At 40.2% G+C, this 27,172-nt stretch overlaps 2 protein-coding genes across 5 annotated transcripts in view; one reads left to right on the top strand and one right to left on the bottom strand.

Annotated features, from left to right (window-relative positions):
- The window catches only part of ints15 (integrator complex subunit 15), a 38,190-nt gene that overhangs the window by 5,340 nt on the left and 5,678 nt on the right, over positions 1 to 27,172 (bottom strand). Inside the window, exons 2-5 of one of the 4 annotated variants that reach the window (XM_088334915.1) lie at positions 21,459 to 21,558; positions 1,178 to 1,378; positions 869 to 1,090; positions 458 to 623 (exon numbers count right to left, since the gene is read on the bottom strand). In XM_088334915.1, the coding sequence (XP_088191041.1) occupies positions 458 to 623; positions 869 to 1,090; positions 1,178 to 1,372 (583 nt within the window). In that variant the 5' untranslated portion in view covers positions 1,373 to 1,378; positions 21,459 to 21,558. Of the gene's footprint in view, positions 1 to 457; positions 624 to 868; positions 1,091 to 1,177; positions 1,379 to 2,561; positions 2,679 to 21,458; positions 21,559 to 27,172 lie in introns of those variants that run through there. The other 3 variants (XM_088334919.1, XM_088334916.1, XM_088334917.1) reach the window with 3 other exon arrangements.
- Positions 4,332 to 27,172, top strand: part of rgs11 (regulator of G protein signaling 11) — a 32,187-nt gene continuing 9,346 nt past the window's right edge. The window contains exons 1-12 of the mRNA XM_088334914.1: positions 4,332 to 4,473; positions 8,816 to 8,912; positions 9,086 to 9,136; positions 11,830 to 11,936; positions 12,021 to 12,072; positions 18,933 to 18,991; positions 19,088 to 19,164; positions 20,327 to 20,408; positions 21,975 to 22,043; positions 24,950 to 24,973; positions 25,576 to 25,637; positions 26,923 to 27,036. Of these exons, the coding sequence (XP_088191040.1) occupies positions 4,411 to 4,473; positions 8,816 to 8,912; positions 9,086 to 9,136; positions 11,830 to 11,936; positions 12,021 to 12,072; positions 18,933 to 18,991; positions 19,088 to 19,164; positions 20,327 to 20,408; positions 21,975 to 22,043; positions 24,950 to 24,973; positions 25,576 to 25,637; positions 26,923 to 27,036 (857 nt within the window). The 5' untranslated portion in view covers positions 4,332 to 4,410. The remainder of the gene's footprint in view (positions 4,474 to 8,815; positions 8,913 to 9,085; positions 9,137 to 11,829; positions 11,937 to 12,020; positions 12,073 to 18,932; positions 18,992 to 19,087; positions 19,165 to 20,326; positions 20,409 to 21,974; positions 22,044 to 24,949; positions 24,974 to 25,575; positions 25,638 to 26,922; positions 27,037 to 27,172) is intronic.

Consider the following 27,172-nt stretch of genomic DNA (forward strand, 5'->3'; position numbering starts at 1 on the left):
CAGTCCGAACTTTGAGTGATTAATACGTTAATGCTATTTTTAATATTGAACCCCTGCAAATGAGATAGCATAAGGTGACAGTTTTCTATTTTGACTAGGATATCTCACTGTTCTTCCCTATATTTTACTGTTAATGTGATTGTCACTATCAGCCAATAATGTTGCTGTAATTTGATTTCCACACCCTTCAGGGCATATCCGCTTTTTGTAACCCAAGAGATTTAATAATATAAAGGGCTGAGAGCAGTGTTAAGAACAAGTTGGAATTTCGGGTCCTTTACTGTTCTTCTTGCAAGTTTAAATTCTGTTGATGCCATCTCTACTTATTTTGAGTGTCTACTACACTAATCTCTTAGAATGGGTTTTCTCCCTAATTTAAATTCTTAATTTATTATGTGAAGAATTAATTGAAAAAATAAATGTATTGCCCTGCCATACAGTTTAGTAAACCAAATACCTGAAGTGAAGTCATAGAGTGTGGTAACAGCAGTGATGAACTGGCAACAAAAACGTGGACTGGCACTGTGGATGTTCTGTAAGGTGGGCACTGAACCTGGCATCATGGTGCAGTAGTCGTCCACCAGCACCTGTGCTATGCGTACGCAGTATACGCGGTGGGTCCTCTGGCAACAAAATAAAACAAATCAAAACCAGGTGATATATAATCAGTTATCATCAGACTTCTATGTTTTTCATGTATGGAGGGTCACCGCGTACTGTAGACTAGGGCATCAGACATAATTACTTGCGAATAGTTGAATGTTGCTAACTGACAAAATGAAGTATGATATTCAAAAGAATACAATGTAAGGTTTAAAGACGCAAAAACAGTCCCGACTCAGTGGTGTTTTTGCGCTACAACGCTTACCTGCAGCCAAGTGGCAGCACATTCTAAAATGGGAACTCTGCCTACGGCGACTGCCATCGAGACAAGCTTGCCAAGCAGTCCCATGCGGCTGTCATCCGCTTGGTTTCCTTGTAGGCTGAAGAGTGTGGAGAACATAAGTTGACGGACAGTATCACGACTCTGTTCCTGGAAGCAGCTGCACATGATCTCCATTAGTTGGAGCTCCTGAAGTGCAGTCATTCTCTAAAAGAAGATAACCAGCCCTAGTTGATCAGTCATTTGTTTTGAGAGCAATGTCGGTTGGGCTGTTATTGCTGCCTCATCCCTTACCCTGGTCAGTGTGCTTCTGTCCTTTGGTGCATGTAGGATGAATTCCTCAATGAGTTCCACGGTCTTTGTGTCCACTTGAGGAGGCTGCCTACCAGATTGCACCAGGTTACTGATGTAGATGTCCAAGTAGTACAGAAGCTCCTTGGCGGCACTCAGCACATCACGAGGCAACAAGGACTGACGAATGTCTCCCATTACGACCTAGGGGAACCCAAATATTTATAATCATATCACAGTCCCTGGAGTAACACGTTCCTGGGACGCAATAACTTATCTCGGTAACAAGAACCGTAACACGTTATTAGAAATGCGTAACTCAAATGGCCTAACAACTTGGTTTGCTCCACTACTTATTAAACAAATTCACGAATTTCAACGCCATCTGAATGGTACCTATTCTGCCCTTGCTCAGGACAGCACTGAAATTAGGGGATCAGCCTAAATGCACAAGTTTGTTTGTGTGTGTCACCAGTAGCGAATGGTAGGCCGCGGAAGGGGGCTTCTACAGGAAAGACAAACCAACGAGAAATCATTGGGGCAAACGTAAGCACAGAATGTGTGGTAAACGTGTTCTAAATGTTGGTCTTTTTGCAATACAGCATGAAAACGTCTTAAAAGACACTTATATTTTATAGCTGATGAATGACCTATATTTCATGTTGACAATATCTGTGTATTGTTTGTTATTGCAAAATCCGTTGCAGCCTGGTCGTCCTGAAAGGGGGTGACCTCATGTGATCCCTTCTCAAGGTTTCTTCATTGTCCTAATCTTGATGTTTTTAAGTTTTCCTTGCCCTTGTGTAGGTTTTAGATCGGGGGATGGTGTAATATTAGTCTGTGTTTTGCAATCCTATGTGGTCTGTGCAGCCTTTTAAGAACTCTTGTGATTAAGGGCTATAGAAATAAACACGACTTTACTTGACTTTATGCCACAAACCAGGATACAATAAATTCATAACACAACCACTTAACCCAGCAATCGTTATGGAAACAGGGGGGAAAAGATAAGTGGGGAAACTCTTGGAATTATAATTGACCACGTTTGCTTAGCTAAAATGGTTAATACGTATTTATTGGAATTCAAGTCAGAATCATGTGTCACGATGTAATGTTAGGAATTAACATCATTATATTAGGATCAATTGCGTAAAACTAAAGAGTCCTCCCATTTAAAAGTTCCACAGAAACAAAAGCCGCATTTCTTCATACAGTTATACATTCAGAAAAAACTATTTAGGTTAAAAGCGAGTCACTCATTCTGCTTCGGCTATTGTTAGCAAGCGAAGCTAACGTCAATGATTTCCACAACACATACATAACTGGTGCATGGAAACACTTTCATAGCAGTAAAAAACAGAACTAGTGGACTGAAACAAGCTCATACCTCGGGAGAATTTTGCAAAATAGGAAAATCTAGAGAGGATGCTAATGCGACAGACCAATGGCCTCTAATCGTCGCCGGGCCACTTCCGGGTACTACGGAAGTCGGGAAGGAACAACATTTTGCTATCGTAGACGGATTAATTAAAAAAAAGGAGTCAGACTCTCTGTTATCACAGGAAAAAACATCTGAAGTATATAAAACCAAGTTCGTTATAATTATTAACGTCACTTTACAGACGCAACTACTGATAATCGTAAACTTATACACACTTTGGTGGGGTAAACTCCAGTCATTTTTTCCAAAAAGTACATATTACAAAAAAATTATATTAAATCTACAGTGTGTTCCCCTGAACCTGTACCACATGCCCCGTGGTGACAAAATTCTGATCAAAAAACTGTAATTTTACAGCTCATAAGTTTGAAAATGGGTTCAAACTATTTTGGAAAGATGTTGTACTTGGACTATTTGAAGTTAAAAGAAACCTTCATTGCCAATCTTAGCCAAGTTCTATATTCGCAAATACAAATATACATTGTCTTTCAATGTGAAGTAGAACAATTTATTTTATCCTGAAGGATTTTATTTTTTATATATATTCGACTAAAAGCGATTTTTTTTACGATAAAATACAAATTACATTTAAATACAAAAGATATTCACTGGCTGAGCTGTGGGGCGAGGTAATTGTAGCCTAGACAAGAATGATGTTTACAGAAAAACAGCAAGAAGGGGGACAAGGGCTGACGCCAGAGGAGCCTGTGACGCGGGAAAGGAGACATTGTTTGGCTGATAAGCTTTCTTGTTGTGAGTTTTTTAGACGTGGCGGCGCCTTTCGGCGAGGAGGTGGTGAAGCTGGCACCTCACCCGCCCAATGGGGGGTGGCAGACGCGGCGGCTTTTGAAAAGATGTGGACAGAAGACGGAAGCAGGGACGGGAGATCAGATGGGAGAATGAGAGGGAGGCTCGACGAAGACAAATTACACTAATTTGACAATGATTCGGCTAAATTTGATGGAATTCACTTAGTTAAATACTTTAAGAAAATAAATCTGCCCCCGTGTGGAAATGCCTGTCGCTTGTCAATATTTTCCCCTAAATTAAGAGACAAGCATGCATTGTTAGGAGAATGAAGTTTGTGTTTGGTTAATGGAGTCAGATAACTAATTTGAACAATTTGGTAAACGCGACATTAGTCATATAGTTTTTTCCCTAACAATCCGTAAAGGTTTCCCAAATACAAATGGGCATTAAAACAAATAATACTTGTTCAATGTTTGGTATTTTCATGTAACTTGTCCCTGGTTAATTAACCTGACATGCATATTTTTGGGAATGTGGGAGGAAACCCCTGCAGGCACGGGAAGAATATGCAAACTCCACACGGGGAGGCTGTGTTAGGGGAACTTGAACCCTGAACTTCTGCACAAAGAGGCTGTGCGGTAACCACACAACTGCCGTGATGCTATATTAACAATAATAATAATGATAATAATAATGACAATACTAATGATAATACTAATGATAATAATAATACAATTATATGACGAATACAGAAATATTTTTTCATACATACTAACATTATGTTTGTTACACACACAAAAAAAAAACTCAGCGACTGCTTTGGTTTTAATTCTGCTGTGTACTCTGATCATTGCAACGAATATTTTATCCATCCAAATCAATCTGCCCCTTTCTAATCCGCTTTTAGCGCCATTGTGGTGCGCGTAATGGTAAAGAGGGAAGCGTGCACGTGGCGTGCGCGTTTCCGCCGCCACTAAAATCTCTCGCACTTGATGCTGCTCCATCCACTGAGTAGTGAGTAGGGCTTCTTCCAGCATCACAAAAGATGACCATCAACACTTTGGCAAGAGGAGGCTGGCACCGGGAACAAATGGCATGCTTTCGAAAGGTAAGAGTTGTTGGGGGCTAAATCCGAGATTTATTTACGCTGGAAAGAATTGGACAGTAGTTGATTTAACCCAGGAAAATCATTACACTATCATTATCATGCGTTAAAAATGCAGAGATTTGCAAGTGTTTTATTTAAATTAAAAGTTCTGGATTCAATGTAAAATACTTATATGCAATATCATTATTTTGATTGCTATTTGTTTGTTTCAAAAATAATGAAGTGAAGTGGTTTTGTTATTGACACAAGTATTTTTGAAGAGGGACCATATAAAATCAAGTTTTTGTATTGAAAAACACACGAAAAAAATTCTTGGAGCTAATATTAAACATTAAAATGTATATTTCAGACACTTACTGGGTTTGTACGGGTGCTTGAAATCCTTGAAACTACTTAATTTTGATATTGTGTTTTCAAGGTTTGGAAAGTGCTTGAATTTTGGGTACAGTGCTTGTAAATGTTTGAAATTGTTGATATGTTATTCAACAAGTCTGCTCAAAAAGGACTACTCTCTGGTGGCTACGCTTTGCCATTGCATTTCTTCTTCCCTCATGATTAACGGCAGCTGACATTAGTTCGCATGGCATTGTCCTATGAAGTGTCATTGCTCCCTATGGGTCGCGCCCAAGGGGACAAGACCATGCTACTCCTAAACAGGGCACTGTGAAATGTGTATTAGTGCAAGGATTATGCCTCAATTATGGTCATTTATCATGAACCATGCAAAAAAAAAAAATAGGTAGAGTTTACCCGTGGTAAATTGCAGTTGGAAGAATCTCTTGCAAATGAAAACATACGCTACATATTACCTACATTTTTACACAACCCTTATATGCCTAAACATATTTCAAACGTATCTTTGAGGTCCAAAAACATATTCACGATTTACTCAAGATCTAAAAATCATAAGTCTTGATAAATAGACATGCAAGATTAAAAATTGCGTATGTAAATAACCGATACATTTGTGGATGTGCAAAATACGTGATTCACACCAGATTTTTTCTTTTATTGGCACTGGGTTAATTGAAAAAAAATGTCTCTGAAAGTCCTTAAAAAAGTGCTTAATTTTGTCCATGAAAAAGTTTTCGAAGCCTGCACTTAATACTAAAATTGTAAATTGTGTGTCGTATGCATATGATCAATTAGAAACGGAGCATTTGCTCATAGTGAGTGTTTGAATCAGACGGTTTAAGCCCAATGAGGTCTGACGAGGTCACCAGATGGCAGAAAGTGATGCTTAATGGATGGGGAGGGGGCGTCTGTAGATGGACAGAGTGAGGGTTTTCTATGGAGGTCTGTAAGCGAATCCTGATTAGGGTATTGGGCTGCAACTAACAACTATTTTAACAGTCAACTTGTCACCGACTATTGAAATGATTAGTCGAATCATCTAATAAGTTTCTTCTTTTTCTTAAATTTAGCACGAAGTTGATTGAATTGTGTGGCGAATGATAATAAACTGGGTACCTCTTCTATGGAACATGTTCGGGATCAGTATAGAAATACACTAAAACCATGTAGGCACTGTTCTCAGTCAGTAGAGATGTAGATACATTGAATAAGCCTCCGTCCATATTTAAGGACAGGGGAAAAACATTATCTGTAAAAAACAAGTAATCCAATTTCATGCCTGTAACCTAAGCACATTAGCAACAGGAAAAAGCCAAAAGGCACCCAAAAAAAGCCCCCGATAAAAACAAATATGTTTGAAAGTGATTCTGGAAGGGGGGATTACCTCATGTGTGCTCCGTTCTCAAGGTTTTTTAAATTTTCCCCATGCTGAGGTTTTTGAGTTTTTCCTTGCCCTCATGTAAGTTTTAGATCAGGGGATGGTGTAATAATAGTCTGTGGTTTGGAATAATCTATGGTCTGTGCAGCCCTTTGAGACTCTTTGTGATTAAGGGCTCTACAAATAAACATGACTTGACTATAGAACTGTAAATAAAACAAATAGGATGTCTATATGTGAGATGAACTCAGTTGTCAACTGCAAAGTTTGGAACAAAACTACTTAATGATTCAGTTTAAACAATTTGTAATTAAACGGTTTTAACAAGTGACGTTTATTCTTCATTTCATCCGGCATAACGCTGTTAGATATTAAAATGTACCGTTTACCAAATTGTTCGAATTAGTTATCTGACTCCATTAACCAAACATAACTTACATTCGCCCAACAATGCATGCTCGTTTCTTTTTGTGAAAAGACGGACAAGAGACCGACATTTCCACACGGGGCAGATTTATTTTCTTAAAGTATTTAACTAAGTGAACTCCATCGAATTAGTAGAATTAGCCGAATTAGTGTCGCTCGAGTCTTCGTCGAGCCTCCTCTCTCGATTCTCCCTCAACCTTTTCCCTTTCTCAATCTCCTGAAGTTCTCCAGGCCCATGCCTTTTTCCACAAGCCGGCGCCCCGGCTCCTCCCATGGGCGCGTCAGGATAACCCCGCACGTGGGCTCCACCTCGTCGCCTCGATGTCTGAAATGGTCAAAACATCCCAGAGCGTTTCCACGTCATTAGGGCTTTGTTCTCCAAAGATCGCCTGCCGTCCCCCGTCATCAGGGCCCCTCTGCGTCGTCAGATGTGCTGATTATCTTATCAGCCTTTGTCCCAGTTCCCGTTGTTTCTGTAAACATTATTCTTCACACGGTTGCATTGACCTCGCCCCACAGCTCATCCAGTGAATATCTTTTGCATTTAAATGTAATTTGTATTTGATCGTACAAAATCCCTTATAGTCAAATGTAGTATAAAATCCTTCAACGCTCAAGCTCATGTAAAATGTATAATTCAAGTCATCAAAACCATATCGGCTTCAAGTTTATTTGAATCTCTGAGGTAAGTCGGACTTGGTTTCGTTCAACTGTCCAACATGCTCTCAAAATGTTTGATCTTCACCGATCTACCTGCATCATATGCAAGATCCGCTTTACAAACTTTGCAAGCAGTCTTTTTATTGAGCTTATCAATGCTAAAATGCTCCAAAACTTTAGAAGTTTGGTACGTGTAGTCGATCGTAACGCTGCTCTTTTGGTATGTTTATGTTACCATTCGAAAAAGAGATGCTATTGTCCATTGCAGAGATTATAATCATGCAGAGATCCCTCTCACTGTTGGGAAAACATGTCTGGTGACAATAGGTGGTATTTATAGAATAGAATAGAATAGAATAGAATAGAATAGAATAGAATAGAATACATGTATACCTTTATTGTCATTGTTACAAAATGGGTTAACATATTGTGACAACGAAATTGGGCATGACACTCCAGTATCACACATTCACACTGAGGTAAAAAGCCAAGAAGATAAAGGAACAGAGAAGATAAGGTTGTAAATCAAGGAGGATAAGGCTATAGTTATAATTTACATGATATTTACACAAGAAATGTCGGCATGTAGGATGTTACATACAGTTGGTATCGTAAGGGTTGTGCAATTTTGCATTTGGTGCAAGAGTCATCATAGTGCAAAAAAATAGTCAACATATAAGTTGGTGCAAACATAGTCATCATAGTGCAGAAAAAAATGGTCCACATTGTGCAAGGTGAGCAGTAAACATAGTGCAGTCAACATGTGCAAGCACATAGACATGAGTACCACTTTACATTCGTGTGAGGTAGTGTTTTTGCAAGTTTTTCAGTTTTTTTCTGTGCGGTGTCTGTTTTGAGCAGTAAACATAGTGCAGTCAACATGTGCAAGAACATAGACGTGAGTGCCATTTTACATTCGTGTGAGGTAGTGTTTTTGCAAGAGTTTTTCAGTTTTTTGTGCGGTGTCTGTTTAGGGTGGTAATGGCTGTGGGGAAGAAAACTGTCTCTGAGTCTGTTATATTATATATATATATATATATATATATATATATATATATATATATATATATATGTTATATTATACAGTTATATTCACTGTTGTCTATTTCTATTATCGATTTTTGTCGACAACGCTGACTATGGGTTGCAGCCTTATCCCTGATGTGTTCTGCCAGTAATTCTGCTTCTGACATGAGGCACGATTGGTAACAAGAAACAGAAAGAAGTTCTCCTTTATTGTATACATTTTAACAGTGTCATTAGGGTCCTGTCAAGCTGGATGAAGGGATCAATACCTGCTTTGTCACAGTTTTTTCAAAAGTCAGCTGATGCCAAGCTGAGATTGCTGCATGCAGCCGCACTTTTCCCTTTCTTTAAAGGGTGAGGACACGACCCCTGGGATGATCCCGTGTGTAATTCTGTCTGACTCCAGTGCAATTAACGCCTGCCAATGAAAACAAGTCATAAAGGGATGCAGTATCCCAACCTGCTTATTCCGTTGCATGTGCCTGTGTAAACTTCCAGATGGAGAAAGTGATTGTGGCCATGCAGGACCCGGACATGGGCGTGAAGATGAGAAACCAGAGGCTTCTTATAACCGTCATCCCACACGCCATGACAGGTGTGTGTGTGTGCGCGCGCTTATAAATTCCCGCTGCAGCAAGTTTGTCCCAATGCTCATGCATAATGCAGCTGTGATTTTTTTTTTAGAAAAAAATGTGCCTGACTAAGAGCAAGTGGGGAACTTTATACTCCTTTCTCCCACCTTTTGTCTCCTGTCTCACGATTTTGCAGGGCGTGACATCATCGATTGGCTCATCCACAAATACAACATATCCGAAGAAGGTGAGGGGCTTTACAAGTGAATCTTCACAATTCACTGTGTCGGGAAAGTAATTAATACAACTAGAAACTGCTTCAGTCCTCCCTGCCCGCTGAAGAGAGCGCATGTTTGTAATGTGGACGTCTTATTGTATGTGTTGCCTGGTTATTGTGCTCATCCCACATTCAGCTGAGTGGGAGCAGTCATATTTATCATGGGGTTGCTGTTTCGAGTAAACAGGAATGTGCTCTCCAGAGGATACGAGTTTGATCAACCCACCTGGCGACCCGTCTCGATGAAGGAGATTTGCAACCACAGGAGAATTTATAGCTCTCTACTCAATTAGAGGCTGGGGAAAAAATAAAAGTGGTCCATTTGGAAGGGAAAGAATCAGTAGGGACTAATTAAATTACACTACATAGGTCATGGTTATTTTTACTTCTAGTCGAATGGGTTAAGTTGAAAAAATGGGTGTGTTTATACATGCGTGATATTAGGGAGGCACCGAAATTAACATTTACAGTAATACTGGAAATATTGACAAAATAATAAGAATAATTAAAACGTTGCTTTTGTGCTGTTTAAAGGACAGTAGTTTTCCTCTCTTCTCCTTCAGTTGTTAATTTAATTTTAGGTGATGAGAATGTCTGTAGAATCCGAGGCCGGAGATGTACTACTACTACTTGAGAAGTTTTTTAATGGTAGAATATTCTGTCCAGGCTACATTCTGGAAATGGTGTGCAATTGACAATTGAAGCAAGAATTTTATACTTTTCTTCAGGCCATGCAAAACCACTGTTTAAGTTCTAGTCAAGTCAAGTCAAATTTATTTATATAGCCCTTAATCACAAAAATGTCTCAAAGGACTGCACAGGATTACAGTTACAAAATTACACAATTACCTGATCTTAAACCAGCAAGTTCTGGGTTGCTTTTCATCATTGATAATCATCCTATTATCATTTCTTTTGAGAGCTATGTTTTTTCCATCATTGACCATATCCCACTATGACACCTCGCTCCTGTGGTCTTCTCGACGTTGTACTCTTTGACACGAGGCGCGTTTGCATTTTGCACAAAAATATGAATTCATGGTTCAAGTTGATACACTTCTTTGTATAGTACGGTCATATTCACAGCTTCTGATTTAAGTAGGTTTATCCATCCATTATCCATCCATCCATTATCTGCTCCGCCTATCCCCAGTAGGGTCACGGAAGTGCTGGAGCCCATCCCAGCTATCTTCGGGCAATGGGTAGGGGACACCCTGAACTAGTTGCCAGCCAGTCGCAGGCAGGGCACACAGAGACAGACAACTCACTTGCTAATACATACCTAAGGGCAATTTGGACCGGCCAATTAACCTGACATGCATGTTTTTGGAATGTGTGAGGAAGCCGGGAAACCAGGAGGAAACCCACGCAAGCACGGGGAGAAAATGCAAACTCCACACAGGAAGGTTTGATCCCATGACCTCAGAACTGTGGCGCACAGGCGCTAACCACTGCGCTGCCGTGCTACAAAAGGACATCAAAGTGCTTTTAAAATAATCCTGACGGACAACAAAGTGCAACGAATGAAGTAAAACTGCTGAGAGATATGAAATAAAAATGACAAAAGCAAGTTCCTTCTACTTAGGTACTTTTTTTAAAGTGGTTGTTTATGATTAAAAATAACTTGAAGCTGCTGCAGTGAACAGTCTTTCTATTTTTGGGAGAGGACAGTCAGTAGTTATAAGAAAACAGGAGAAGAGGGGACCTAATGATGATGATTGTGGTGGTGCTGGAGTCAGTCTTGCCTAATGCAAAAAACTAATCACACTGCATATTGCATATAGCTTTGCACCAGCCATCCAACCAAGGGGAAGAAATACTGACTGTCACAAACAAGTTTTTCCAAATTCAAACTGCTGGACTGTAGATAGTTAGTTCTGTAGTATTACCATGCAGACAACAACCCAAGTTTGTCTAGAAGCTACCAAAAACGTGGGAGAAGAGGGAACTTCGGAAAAAATCTCTTGTTGGTGTAAGATTGGTAGAGCTGGCGTTTTGACTTCCCTCTCCATCTTCTTCCTTCTCTCGTGTAAAGTGAAAATATCCAGACACAAACTTCCTCTGTGAGCCTCACCTCATTTTTACGTTACACTGTCACAAATTATTTCTGTGCCACTTTTTCAGTTTATTTCATTTTTTATATTTTCCTTTAGCCAAAAGCAAAACCCAATTTCTGGTGCTTCATTGTCCAGAGGTCGTCAGACCAAAGCCCAGTGTTCATTGTCTGGCTTGTGATTTTTACTGTCAAATGTTTTCTTTAAATGTTATTTTGGAAGTATTTCAGCTCCCTTCCACATGCCAAATTACACATGAAAGGGTAACCATGGCGTGCATGTTTACACTTGTTTAAATGTGCCCTGCAATCTCCTGTTGCTCAAGTCAGTTGGGACACGTTCCCTCTTACCATGCAACAATAATGATTACAAGTCCAATTGAAAACGGATGGATTGATGCATTTGTGTGATGAAGCTCTATGGGGAAATAAGAAGAGGCTGAGATTCATTTTCTAAAATATGTCTCTAGAAATGCTCTTATTGTATTCTGTCAACAATAACAACAGTTGTGTATTTCACAATGATGCAGAACTGTAAACCATTTAACGAGATCTTCCAAATATTGGGAATTTATGCATGGGGTGTTGATCACATTTATGATTCATTTAGAGGCTCTGCACCTCGGAGGCATGCTAGTGCGGTTTGGCTATATTTACCCTCTCAAGGAGCCTAGATCGCTTGTGCTACGTCCGGATGAATCACCTTACCGCTTCCAGGTATCTTCCATCCCTCATTCAATATTTTTTTTTAAAATAATCTCACCTCAACTCTGATCCGCCAAAGTTATCCTTCGATTTCAGACTCCTTACTTCTGGACCAGTACTCGGTGGCCTGCCTCAGAGTTGGACTACGGTAAGCAAAGATGACTTATTGTTTATTGGCAAAAAAAGCTCCAGGACATAGAGAATGAATGAATGAATAAAAAAATGTATTCCAACATAAAAATAAAAACAGAACAAAAACAATTACTCAACAACAAAATAACGTTACATAATATGTACAAAAAGGGGTAGTAAGAAGCAAATGCTTATATTACCTACCCCTTCATCTTCCCTACCAAATACACCAATGATATAACAACACTTGTAATTATATTAATAATAACTGTTATGATATGAGAATAGCAACAATAACACAAAGTTAACTGGACGCACTATTCCCAATCTCCCGCACCACTCATACCCCACCCTCCTCATCTCTGTATTCCGCCAGGAATGTTCCTTTGTATTTAAACCTGAACAAGTGAATAGTTGGAGACCGTTTGATTTCGTCTTGCAATCCGTTCCAAAGCTTGACTCCACACACAGACACACACATACTTTTCCTGGTGGTTGTCACCTTTGGGATTATGAATTCACTACAGCCCCTTAAATTATAATTTCCCTCTTTCCGAATGAATAATTTATGAATGTTTTCTGCCACTATGTTTTTGTTGACCTTAAATAGCAGTTGTGCAGTGAAAAATTTTACAAAATCATCTAATTTTAATAATTTTGACAGCAGGAATAAAATATTAGTATGATCTCGATACCCTCCCCTTGTGTATGGTTCTAACTGCACGTTTTTGAAAGATAAAAAGGGGCTGTAGTGAACCTTTGTAATTATTGCCCCAGACTTCTGCACAATATGTTAAGTATGGCAGAACTAGAGAACAATATAATAAATACAATGCATTATAGTTTAAAATGAATTTGGCTTTATTAATTATTAAAATGCTTTGAGATACTTTGTATGTGTCTGATGTGTGTTTTCTAGCTTAATTTATTGTCTATTATGACCCATAAAAACTCAATTTCTGATACAGCGTCTATTGCAGCACCATCCATTTTTGCTTCTAAATCTTGATTTGCCTTGCGATTACCAAATATTATTACTTTGGTTTTATTTAAATTTAAAGATAATTTATTTATATCCGTCCATACTTTTAGGTTATTTAATTCACGATTAATACAGGTTACCAAATCAATATAGTTATCATTTGAAAAAAAATGTTAGTGTTGTCTGCAAATATTACTATTTTCAATAGTTTTGAAACATTAAAAATATCGTTAATATATAAATTAAATAACTTTGGACCCAGGATAGAACCCTGTGGTCCCCCACAACAGATGTCCAAGTATTCAGATGACAACCCTCCCATTTTTACATATGGCTTCCTCCCCGTCAAATAACTTTGGATTCATTGCAAAGCCACGCCCCTTGGACTGTTGTGTAATTACACGGAAACCATTATAATAAAATATGTTGATTATTCAGTATGCAAAAGAATGGTGAGGAAACAAAACTGGTACTGATTTCGATTCCTCTGTTTCTTGTGTCCGTCTCCAACTCAAAATTGCAGAAAGTGCAGCTTCGTTTTGCTATGAATACAATGCACCTCAAGTCATTTTTTCAAATCAAGTCATTTTTATTTGTATAGCCCTTAATAACAAAGAGTCTCAAAGAGTCAGTGTGTATTATTTGACCACTAGATGTTGCTGTATTTTGTGGTGCAACTGAAAAAGAGTGCTAGAAGAATAAAGAAGAATCTCAAGTACAGAGACTCAAAAAACAAAACAAAAAGCACACTCTTTTCTCGTAATTTTTTGCCCAGCCTTATGCAAGATTTGGGGGTTTTGGAGGTACCTTTAACAGCAAAACGGTGGATTATCTTCTTTTTCTCATGTTACGTCAAACAAATGCAAAATTTTCGACCTGCAAGTATTTAAAGGAGCTGAGCGGAATTTGGAACTTTTTCACTTACATCCGTGGTCACCCGGCTTGTGTCACCATTGCAGACTCTGTTGGCTTGTTCATGAGGCGCATGCAAGTATTGAATGCCTTTATAGTTAAAATTTAAGTTCTACCACAAGTGCACGCTTAAATAGGAATAAGAAATATGTAGAATAAAAAAAATAGAATAAAATCAGGTAAGAACATTTTGCAATAAAACCAGTATTGAGCTACTGTCGGCTATATCTAAAGTGTCTGAAGAGGTGCAAATATGCTGTCATACGGTAGTGCAAAATGATGATTAATTCCGGTTCAGTTTTTTATTGCATACTGGAGTTGGGAATGGTGAAAGCTTTTGGGAAGAAGCTGTCTCTGAGTCTGTTTGATTTGGCTAGTATGGCCCTGTAACGCCTACCAGTACGTGTACCAGTACATGTAGTACATTCATTTCTCAGACACATTTGAATAAACTCTACTTTTTGTCTAATATTTCTTGGAGTTTGGGTTAGCATTTAGACTTTACATCTTACTTTCACCATTTTCATGCTACACCAGACACATTTTTTAAATCCCTGAATGGATGAGCACCCACTATTTGCTGCTACTTAAAGTCTTCTGACACAAACAGCTTTGCTAAAAGTAAGATAAAAGCGTAGGGCCGCGATGAAAATAATAGCATAAGAGATCTTTGAACTGGAAATAGTTAGCACATACTTAAATGGACAGTGTGTAAGATTTAGTGCCTCCTAATGGTACAAAAAACTTGGATTTAGTAAATTGATTTGAATACCAGACAAAAATACATGAACGATCATCTCATCTCATCTCTCATCTCATTAGCTACACCGCTTATCCTCAGTAGGGTCGCGGGGGTGCTGGAGCCCATCCCAGTAATCATCGAGCAGTGGGCAGGGGACACCCTGAACTGGTTGCCAGCCAATCGCAGGGCAGACGGGGACAGACAACTCACTCGCTCATTCACACCTAGGGACAATTTGGACCGGCCAATTCACCTGAAATGCATGTTTTTGGAATGTGGGAGGAAACCGGAGTGCCCGGAGGAAACCCACGCAAGCACGGGGAGAACATACAAATTCCGCACAGGAAGTCTGGAGCTGGATTTGAACCCACGCAGGAGGTTCCCAAGACATGAACTGTGCCGCACATGCGCTAACCACTGCGCCGCCGTGCGTATGAACGATCATACCAAACTTAATTTTCATTTAAAAATATCACAGGTAGAGTGTCACGTCTGGCGCGGTTGCTATGGCGCCCAGTTAGTCCCAGGCGGGTGGCGCCAGATACTGGCGCGGTTGCCTCTGCGCCCAGTTGGCCCCGCCCATGAACACCGGCTGAGACGCATTTGACTGATTGCTCTTGGAGTACTTAAACGCGCTCCTTTGAACTGTGCTTTGCGGGTGCATTTGTTATACTTGTTGAACTTCTGTGAAACGTCTGTGAGACTTATGTGAGACTTCTGTTAAATCCTGTTAAATGCCTAGTTCTGTGAATCTGCCCGTATTTCTTTTCTTTTGTTTGAATTTCTAATCCACTCCGCGACCATCGATCCCCGGATCGAGTGTGCGCACCCTCGTCATCCTCCCCCAATAAATTGTGAGTACGTCTACGCGAATGAGTCCTTATTTAGTAGCCTAGATGGTAGTGTGCCCGCTTTGAGACTGGGAGGTCGCTGGTTCGCGCCTCGGCCGAGTCATTCCTAATTGGTAAAATGGCGGCGCCCTCTGTTGGCTGCGGCTGCATCGGCTCGCTACAACGGGTCAGGTGTATCGACATTTCGTTCTGTGTACATTGTTACAAAGAATGACAATACAAAGGAAATTATTATTATTATTATTATTATTATTTCCTTTTTCCTGCTCCGCTCCGTGTCAGAAGGCTCCCGCCAGTTTTGAACCCAGCGAATGATCACACCAGCGCGGATTGGAGGAAGCTGGATACTCCCTACGCTCTCCGGCAGTTGGATCGGATGGAGGGCGCCGTCTGGTGATCGCCCAGTGATGTCACCGCCCTTCAACTGCAGGTCGAGCAAAATTTGACGCCAGATGGAGCAATTAGCTCAGCGGATTGAGTTCGTGTCACGTCAGCTGAATGAGCTCCTGTCGGCAACGGCCCCACCTCCCGGGGCCCCTTCTCCGGCCGCGCCGTCACCTTTCCTGCCCATCCGACCCACGGCCCCGCCCTCCGTGGCAAGTGCTGTGCCTTGAATTTGGCGCGTCTGTCGGCCTCAACGCCGCGGCTCGCGGCCAACCCTCCATACCCGTCTGTCAGTCTGACTCCCCAGCTCGTCTGCTTGTCTCCCCGGCTCGCCACTCGGATTCGTATGCCCACCACTCGGATTCGTCTGCCCGCCACTCCGATTCGTCTTCCAACCACTCCGACTCTTCGACTCGCCCGTTCGTCTCTCCTGCAACGCCCGATCTGTCTGAGGTTCCCGCCTGCTTGCCTGATTCACCCGTCCGCCTGTCTGATTCTTCTGCTCGCCACTACGATTTGTCTGCCTGCCACTCCGATTCTTCAACTCGCCCGTTCGACTTTCCTGCAACGCCCGATCTGCCTGAGGTTCCCGTCTGCTTGCCTGATTTGCCTGTCCGCCTGTCAGACTCGTCCGTCTGTCAGCCCACCATGTCGGTTTGTCGACCTTTCTACCTGCCTGATTCACCCGTCCGCCTGTCTGATTCTTCTATCCGCCATTCCGACTCGTCTGCTCGCCACTCCGATTCGTCTGCTTACTAGCCCGGTTCATCCGCCCGCGACTCCGATTCGTCCGCCTACCAGCCCTGCCTCTCCCCGTTCCTGCTTTTTCCTCGGGAACATCAGCCCATTCTGGGGGGTGATGTATTTATTTTTTGTTGGGACTTTAGGAGCCGTCCCTAGAGGGGGGGATTCTGTCACTTCTAGCGCGGTTGCCATGGCGCCCAGTTGGACCCGCCCATGAACACCGGCTGAGACGCATTTGACTGATTGCTCTTGGAGTACTTAAACGCGCTCCTTTGAACTGTGCTTTGCGGGAGCGTTTGTTATACTTGTTGAACTTCTGTGAAACGTCTGTGAGACTTATGTGAGACTTCTGTTAAATCCTGTTAAGTGCCTAGTTCTGTGAATCTGCCCGTATTTGATCCTGTTTTATTTTTCGTCTGATGTTTCGTTTGGATTTCTAATCCACTCTGCAACTATCGATCCCTGGATGGAGTGTGTGCACCCTCCTCATCCTCCCACAATAAATTGAATGGGTCCTTATTTCCTGTTTCTCGCTCCGCTCTGTGATATAGAGGATTTTTTTATTTCTTTTATATACTGAAATTCCTAACTATTACCTGCCTTCATGTTTGTTTGTCATCTTGCTGCTATGCTGTGATCAATTGGCACTGGGTTTAATTCACATTAGTCAACACAGTGCCATGTATTGGTCAAGTACCACACCTGGGGCCTTTAATTGCGAAAATATTCAACTTTACACTTTATTAAGGACACATCAAAAGCACCTCACCTTTAAAAGTGCTCATTTATATAATAGTTTAGGTGTGTTTGCTTATTTTTTTAATCAATACTGTTTTTATTAAATAAATCAAGGTTTGGTTTTTCACCACTACAAGCCACTAAAATACACACTGTCACTTTAATGACACTAGTGAATGCTTGGAACATGGTTTGTTTTTACTCTTAAAGGTACACTGGAATATTTGACCTCTAGATGTTGCTGTATAACGTAGTTTAACTTAGCACGAGTGCTACAAAGCAATAGGAAGATCAGAAACAGATATTATGTAACTTCTGTTTTTTTTGCCCAGCCTTTCACAAAGTTTTTGTTTCTTTGGAGTACCACTAGCATACCTGTCAACCTCCACGGCTCCATGCCTGTACAAACTGTCGTATTTTCCCGTACAAAATACAAAATAATTGCACACCATATTTTTTTTTTTTGAATGACGCATGATGGGAAATCCCCAGCCTGCAGACGCATGCGCACAGTAGCATCAAACCGTTTCGCTTTGTTTGAAACGAAAAAACCCATACCGAGATAGAGCCTTCCACGGCGAACTCCTTTGACTTGATTGATTTGCCGTTTCGTGATAGTTGGTGTATACCGGATGGTACCCATCATTGACAAATTTGCGTTTTTCCGTACAGATTTCTTTATACGTTGTGCTCGTCTTAAAATGCATGAAAAACGTACGTTGTATGGCAAAACCGTACAGGTTGACAGGTATGCATTAGCAGCAAGATGGCAGCCAATTGTTTAAACTCTCTTTTAGTGAAGCTCATGTTATGTCAAATAAATGCAAATTGTTCAACCTACGAGTTTGAAAAATGCAAGTTTGTACGATAGTTGATTCATATTTGCTTCTTTCTTTTACTCAATATTGTCTTTTTTTAACCAATGAAGTTCTCCTCTTCCACCAGTAGGCGTTGAATAATACACACTGTCCCTTTTTGTGTAAAATTCAGTGAGTGGCAAAACCTGCATTTTTACTTCCTAGTGAGCTTTGTCACATAAATTTGGGATACTGGCAAAGATGTCTTTTGCATTGCAACATCCAATACTATTTATAATAATAGTGAGAAAAGGGCTTTGGAGACGTTCAAATGAAATAAAGTACACTAAAACAGAAGTAAAGTGGTTCCTCTCACCTTGCACTATTCCTTGTAGTAAGATAAATGTGAAAAACAAATTTGTATTTGTTTTCATTATTTCCCTGTTCATTTTAATCAGAATTGATTTTTTCCCCTTTACCAACAATATTTGACTTGATCAATTATTGAATTGCAACAATTATTCACTATTACCTTTTTTTTAAATTTACAAACTAACAGAACAATAAAAACGGGAAAAATAACGAGGTCTGTACAATTTAACGCAGAGGTGACAATTGAACGATGGTTTGTCATTCTTAGAATCTTCACCTTTTTCCTTTTCTCAGTGTAATATTTTGTGCTATTAATGACGTAAATCTTTCCTATTGTCCCATTAAACACTTAAGCAATCTACTTGGCAAAAAAGAACATCAGAAAACAGGGAGAGCTGATGGAATTTGAAAAGGTAAGACATCAAAATTGCTTTGTAAGGCTACTTTACATATTTTTCCGAGAAAAAATATCTATTACAAAGGTCATCGTTTGGCTCTATATTTTTTAGGAGCGCTACAGTCTTTTGCACAGGAGGATCAACCACACTTGGGACTTTGTCGTGATGCAAGCCAGAGAACAACTCAGGTATACACACAATCATATAAAATATAATTGTAGTGAATATGGGTGGTAAACAAATTATTCTAACAATTAATTGACCAATTGAATTAAAGAGCCGAGTTTATTCTTTTCAAAACTGGTCTCGCCTTTTTGGGGAACCACATACATTTTTATATTATTATGTCAGGATGAAAAACCATTTTTGGTTATTCTGAAGGGTGGCTACACACACTTTTGGTGAATTATTTTTCCCGTTTGGATAGTTTAATATACTTTAATCAAGATGCACACACTCTTGGATTTATGGACTTTTCGTTTACTAATCATCTACTAAAGAAGCTTGAATAGAACACAAAACAATAATAAGAAAATAAAACAAAAACAACTAGAAGTTGAGAACTTAAACTGGCACCATTTGGATAGACAACAATGTTGGCTTGATTATCACGTTATTGTATTTTGATAGAATTCTCCTTATTACGTCACACCAATACCAATACCCAGCAACAACGTGATGTTCTGAGAAGTTCTGCGTCGATGAAGATGACGGCTCAGTCTTTGTGTCCTCAACTGTAGAGCAATGAGGAATCCTGGTAGGATTGAGAGACGGTTGGGACGAGGACCACAGGATACGTAGTGTTGAGGGAGAGGTTGACTGCTGGTGGCCTGAAGCGTCTCTAAGTTCGCTGGCTTTGTCCCACTGGTTTGGTCACTAGCTTGATCAAGCTTGGCTGCTGACTTGGCAAGGCTCTCTGGCTGCTTGTTGAGCTGAGACTTGATCAAGACCGGCCAGGATTTTGATCCAGTTCTTCTTGTTAGGATATACCCTGTTGCCTTCTGGCTGGCCAAATTTAGACTGCCATTGCGAGGTGAAAGGTGTACCAGCTCTGGGTTCCGGTCTCCTGGGAGGAGCGGAGCCCCTGTTGTGGAGTTATCACGGCGACCTTTCAAATGCAGCGAACACCCCCCTCCCCAACCTCACATTCCAGCAGAATCCGTCAGATAACATATCTATGTGATTGACTTAAAACATAGTATTCACGTCACATGTCTTGCCATTGTTTGATCATTTTCTGACATTGCGAAACGAAATTCTGACCAAATATTGGATACTCTACATAAAATAGTAACTCAAATCTCAAATGCATTCATACAATGAGAACCTCACAATGTATTTGTTTTTTAGAGCATCCAAACAGAGGCGCAAGGCTGACCGCATTGTTCTGGAGTGTCAGGAGCAAGCTTATTGGCTCATCAATCGACCGCCGGTAAGTTCCTACTTATAACTCCAGCATTCTGTGCCAAGAAATCCTACACCTTAAAACATCTGTAATTTCTACATTGAAAATCAATCATCTTCTTGTATTTTCCCAACGTTTAACTGCGCACTGCAATGGTATAGGGCTCATTATTATCGCTTAATAGGAGGACTTGCAATCATTAATAGTGGCAGGGATTGGCTGAGGTTGACATCAATGTGTACATTATTGTAAGGTAAGCATGGTTTAAAGGCGCGGTGTGTAATATTTAGCACCTCATAGTGGTACAAAAAAACTTTCATTCAGTAAAAATTTAATTGAATACAAGGCAACATAAATGAACTGTTATAACAATGTCAAGTCAAGTCATGTTTATCTGAATAGCCCTTAATCACAAAATGTCTCAAAGGACTGCACAGGTTACAGTTACACTGTCCCCTGATCTTAAACCAACATGCGGGCAAGGAAAACCTCTAAACCTCAACACAAGGAAAATAAGAAACCTTGAGAAGGGGCCTCACAAATGGTAATCGCATTTCAGGATGACCATGGTGCAATAGATTTAGCATTGGGTAACTGCACAAAAGATAGAGAATATCAATAAAAGAAAACATAGGTAATATGTTGAAATTTGTCCAGAAATGTAATTTCATCCCAAAAAAAAAGTCATAGGTCTAAAATTTGTATTGGAATCCCTTCTTAGGTCGCTGCCATATTTGTCAACCGTCTTGTTGCTATCCGTGGCACTGGTTTTTGTTCGCATTAGACAACAGTGTCATCTTGTGGTCAAATATTAAACACTGTGGCTTTTAGTTGACTGAAAGCGTTCCTTTAATTAGCACCATTACAGTCACAAAAGATATTACTCCGATCATGTCACAATGCTAGTATATGTCCCAGACAGAGCCACCATTTAAATGAGACAGGGCCACCAGACACAACATTAAGTCCTAAACACTCATTTGAGATGCAATCAAGAAATTGTATTAACGTGTCTTTGAAATCATGATGACGATGCAGGCATAGCAATCCATATTCTAAACGAGACCCCGAGCTTACCTGGCATAAAAGTTGGAAGACCGCTGTAATTTTCAGCTTTAACGCAGTCTGCCTCCTGCATGAAATATTCAACCCATCTGGTTAAAGCTACAGCTGACAGCTGTGAAGTAACACAGAGAAAAATCAGAGTGTGGGCAGGATTTAAAAAAAAAACGTATTATACATCATCTAATATTGTATTGTTCCTCAAATTTCCCATTCTGCACTTTCTCTCATCTTAACTGAAAGTGTGAGGTGGCATTGGGATGGGTTTTAATGGACAGTTTGCAGACAAGAGGCAAGCTGAGGACAAATCTTTGGAGAAGAGACTCCATCTTGACTTGCCTTTATAAATTAGGAACGAGGGCACGGGCAAAATGAAAAGGAAACTTGGGGATAAAAAGTCTGAGTCAGTGGCGTGGAAAGCTTTGAGTGGGCTAAGTGCTCGCTCACACGCATTTCATCCTAACCCACATGCACACAAACAAGACAAGCACGCACATTATTAATGCGCTGATGTGTGTTGTTTACTTTCAGCCAGGGATGCCTAACGTGCTGGACATGGGTTTGGAAAAGCCGAGCAACTGCAATTTACGCGTGGCATTGGTGAAGGCCTCACTGAACATTATTCAACGTATTGTTTTTTTAACGTAGAGTTTTAACATAAGGTTGTTTTGTTTCTCTTCTGTTTTTACTGGCGGTGCTGTTCTCAAGTAAGAGTCTGAATATGTATTGTTTATGAAATCGTCAAGCAGAAGTCAACCTGAGAAAATTACCGTATTTTCCGCACTGTAAGGAGCACCCACCAGAAATGTATTTTTTTTTTATAAAAAAGGCGCAAAGGACTATAAGGTGCATAAACTAGAGAGTCCAGTAAGAGCTACAAAGTTTATTCATGTCTACTGTAAGAGCCATGTCTAATCATAATGCTCTTTGTACTCTTTCATCCCTCCATTGTATGTACTGCTTATCCTCACTAGGGTCGCGGGGGCGCTGGAGCCCATCCCAGCAGTCTTAGGGCAGTGGGCAGGGGACACCCTAAACTGGTTGCAAGGCAGTCGTAGGGCAGACAACACATCTAGGGACAATTTGGACCGGCCAATTAACCTGACATGCAAGTTTTTGGGAAAATGGGAGAAAACTGGAGTGTGCGGGGGAAACCCCCACTCAAACACGGGGAGAACATGCAAACTCCGCACAGGAAGCCTGGTAGCTGGATTTGATCCCATGTCCTCAGAACTGTTTCGTGGACGCAGTAACCACTCAGCCGTTGCACCCTTCTTATACACTTATGAGATATAATTGATTAACCGATTAGTGTTACTGATTGAAATTGCATAGCATCGTTTACAAGGTAATCAACCCACGTTGATCCCGCGAGGTTGGAGGTGGTAGGACATGTAGACATTTTGCCACTAGACCAACAATGCTACAGATAATCCACGTAAAAGCACCAGAGCTTCTCTCAAGATCAAACCATTTTTGCTCACGGTGCCAGAAACACTGATTTGCATAGTGCGTTTTGTTATGCATTCTGACAGGTAAAACTCTCCACTTTTTTACCTGTGCGTCAATAACGTTGGTGTTTAATAAGGATACGGACGTAGTGAGCTTGTGTAGTATTTTGTTGAGAGACATTCTGTCTTCTGTTTCTGTCTTTTGCAATGTAATTGACGCTTAGGTTAAGAAGTGGAGATGTTAGGCTCCTTCCACCAGAGAGCCCCAACTGGGGTTTGAACTGGGCACAGGTGTGTGGTGATTGGACACGATTATTCTGAACTCTTTAGAGGGAAAATTTTCATTTCATAACTCGTCGTTTCATTTTCATTTTTATTTCAATTCCACCACCATGCAAGGTTTGTTTGTGTTTGTTTCTCGTTTCTTTGTTACTTGGTTCCTTGCATTTTTCAGTTCCACTTTCTGTGGTCAGGTTTGATTTTCTTTGGACATGCCATTTGTTTTCATACCGTCATGTGCAGTTGTTACCTTGGTCCTGGATTTAAAAGATACCTTTTTTGTCTTTAGCACTCCTGCCTTCAGTTCCTGCTTCCCCCACACGGGTCCATTCACTCCCAACTTTTAACATCAGCGTTTCCGGCACGCTGGGTAAAAATAGTGTGACAATGAAATAAGATCTAATGCATTTTTGTATGTCACTTGTACCACTAGTGGTCTAATGGTAACATGTAGGCGCCCTCACCAAATTAAAAAGGGTAGTAATCCCGTCTCGCTTTGGGCCAGCGTTGATGATCAATTAATCACCCATTGCTCAAACACGGTGGTATACCATCAAACCCGGTGTAGGAAAGCACATGTGTGAATACTGTCGGTATAAAAGGCAAACCAGGTGAAAAGATGCACTTATCTGGCTAATTTGGTGTTTTTAGGTGCGCCTTATACCCTGGAAAATGCGTTATATTCTTGTTTTTTGCCTGACAAGCTGAATAGATTTTTCTTCTTCTTCACCTTCTTCTTCATGTTCTTCTTCCTGACCTTCTTCTTCACCTTCTTTTTCACCTTATTCTTCCTGACCTTGTTTTTCTTCACCTTATTTTTCGACCTTCTTATTCTTCACCTTTTTTTTTTGCCTAATTTCTCTTAACTTTATTTTTTGACCTTCACCTTCTTCTTCTTCATCTTACTTTTCGACCTTCACCTTCTTTTTCTTCTTTACCTTCTACTTCATCTTCTTATTATATGAATTATTAGATGTATTTTATTATTTGTATTATTATTCCTACAATTATTTTTGCAAATATAAAATATCAGGGGCAGCACGGCAGCGCAGTGGTTAGCGCGTGTGCGGCACAATTCTGAGGTCATGAGATCGAACCTCCTAGGTGGAGTTTGCATGTTCTCCCCGTGCTTGCGTGGGTTTCCTCTGGGAACTCCGGTTTCCTCCCACATTCCAAAACATGCATGTCAGGTTAATTGGCCGGTTCAAATTGTCCCTAGGTGTGAATGAGCGAGTGGATGGTTGTCTGTCTCTGTGTGCCATGCGATTGGTTGGCAACCAGTTCGGGGTGTCCCCTGCCCACTGCCCGAAGATAGCTGGGATGGGCTCCAGCACCCCCGGGACCCTACTGAGGATAAGCGGTGCAGAAAATGGATGGATGGTTATAGAATATCCATTAGGCAAAAAAACTCAGCTATTATACTTAAGGGGGTGGCCATTTTGACCCTTGCTGTCGAGTAACAAATCGAGGCGCCGCTTCAGAACCGTTGTTGGTTGTTAGCTGACCCCCGGGTAACATTCAAGTGGTTTCAACATGGCCGCTCCAGGAAAAAATCATAAAGGTGGTGCTTAACGCTAAACCTACAAAGATTAATCAAACCGCTTTGTTTGAACTAATACGACCCTCACTCAACGTAGTATTGCAATAAAAATACTCGGGTTGACTTCCCCTTCATATGCAACTCTTGAATTTGCGTTTTCTGTTTTTAATCGAGTGACAACTTGTTTGTATTGATTTTGATCCTTTTTTCTCGTATTTTGTCTTAAACAGATCAAGGATAGCGATTACTACAAACGAGAGGTAAACATCAATCAGTTATACAGTGCTGTAATTTGAGGCTTCTTTACAAAGACCCCAGTAGTATTGTATTTTTTACGTCATCAGCCATCAATGGCAGTTAATGAACAAGGCATGATATTGAAGAATTGTGACGTTTGATACCAGTCGTCTGTATAATCCCCATTAATGCTGCTTTGACATTTGAAAAAAATATTTACCTCATTGTTGCATGCAGGTAATAGCCATTTGTTGTCGCAAAAACTTTGGTTGCATATTTGTTATATATCGAGTAAATGGCTGCGGATACCTCGAACCGCTCTGATATAGGCACCAAAACCAATGCCTGCAATCGGTATTATCCTTTCCCAAAATATTATGATTAGTATTAGTATTTTTCATTTTGTATTTATCTTTTTAACAAGTAGCCTGCCCTCTTTAGTCTTTTGAATCAATGTTTACATTTTATATCATGCTGCAATTTTGTGGAGGAGCCTTAATAAGAGACAGTTGATACTAATAAGCAATAATATACCCATTTTTTACTGTGTTTGATTGCATTTTCCCCTTCAAACAAAAATGACGTCGATTGCTCCTTGTTCACAAGCTTCACGTATGTTTTACAGATTGAAACTTCCAGGAGGGCCCTTGGAAGAAACCGCGTCAAGTCCTCCATTTGCCTTGAAAGGTGTGTGGGGGACAGTGTTACTTTAAAAAAAGTAATGAGTTATAGTTACTCGCTATTTCTTCCAAAAAAGTAATTGAGTTAGTTACTGAGTTATTCTATTGCAGAAGTAACTAGTTACCAAAGAAAGTAATGATTTCCGTAACTTTAAAAAGACGTTATATGTGAAAGAATTCGAAATTTTCTAAGCAGTATTTGAGTCAGTTGAAAAGAGGACAACAGACAGGCAGTGTTATAGAACCTTGTCACATTTATCCTACATTTGTAGTGCAAACAAATAAAACAGTCAACAATATAATAAAATAACAATCAGCAGTAAAAAATATAGAGTGAAGTTTAATAAATCAAATCTAACTGCAATGGTCTGTCGTAGAGATGGGAATTCCGACTTCTTTTAGAGAAGCGTCTTTTTCAGCTCGGCTTACAAAAAAGAGCCTCGCTCTCCCGGCTCCCAAATGTTACTTCAGGTTGTTTTTGTTTTATAATCCATATATTACCATGTATTATGTAATCTTAGGAATGATTTAAAAGAGGGGGAAATAAAGCAAAATGAACACAAAATCATTAACACTGAAAAAAAATTAAAATATTAAAAGATTTATAAATGTACAAAGAAAATATACTAAACAAATTCAACCTTTTTTTTATACTCAAAAAATTCAAAGTCAACGGCACAGAATCCCTGAAAAAAAATGCATTTTGACCAATCACAAGGGGAAAAAAAGCATCTCGAAGGGATCATGAGCCTGTTGCCGCACCAGCCGTCATTCGCCTTTTCTTTCGGCGATTTCGCATTTAGTATATTCTAATCGCTATTCTGCTATATGTTAGTCACTATTTTAAATTGTGACATACTCCGAAAAGACATAACGTAAACAATTTTGAGGAGAGTGGAAAACCGCTTTTTTTAAAGTAACGGACCGCTTTTGACCGTCTGTGACGATAACGGTGTTGTAACGGCAGAAAGAGTAATGAGTTACATTACCGCATAACTGAAAAAAAGTAACAGCGTTATTTCTAACGGTGTTATTCCCAACACTGAAGGATATATGTATCTTGTCAGTCATGTTGAAATACACTTGTGCTCAAATGAATGTAAAGTGTAATGGACACAACCTCGCTCCTTCACAACTGCACAAACACATAAGGCTTAGTCCCCTCACTGGAAGAGCTACTAATGGATGTTTCCTGAGGCAAGTTGGAATTAGTGCCCATTAACTCCTATGATCTCAAGCAGTAATACAATAATACACTCACTGTGCCTGTGTGTATGTGTGTGAATGGGAAGTTTTTTGAAATTCAGTGAGCAGTACCAGAGCCACGATCCCATTATGCAAGGCTGCCTTCCCAGCAATCCCTGGATCTCCGATGACACCGCACTTTGGGCCATGAATGGGGACATGTGAGAAAAGAAATCCTTTCCTTTCACATTCGACTCTTGATTGTTCAAAATCATATTTTTGGAGGATACAAAAAGTTAGCTCAGCTTTTTTTAGCTGTGAGTTTCCTGTCTGTGTGTGAGTGAGTGACAGAGATGG

The sequence above is a fragment of the Urocampus carinirostris genome, chromosome 1 (assembly GCF_059441175.1).
Source record: "Urocampus carinirostris isolate Australia breed hairy pipefish chromosome 1, RoL_Ucar_1.0, whole genome shotgun sequence".
Lineage (NCBI taxonomy): Eukaryota > Metazoa > Chordata > Actinopteri > Syngnathiformes > Syngnathidae > Urocampus > Urocampus carinirostris.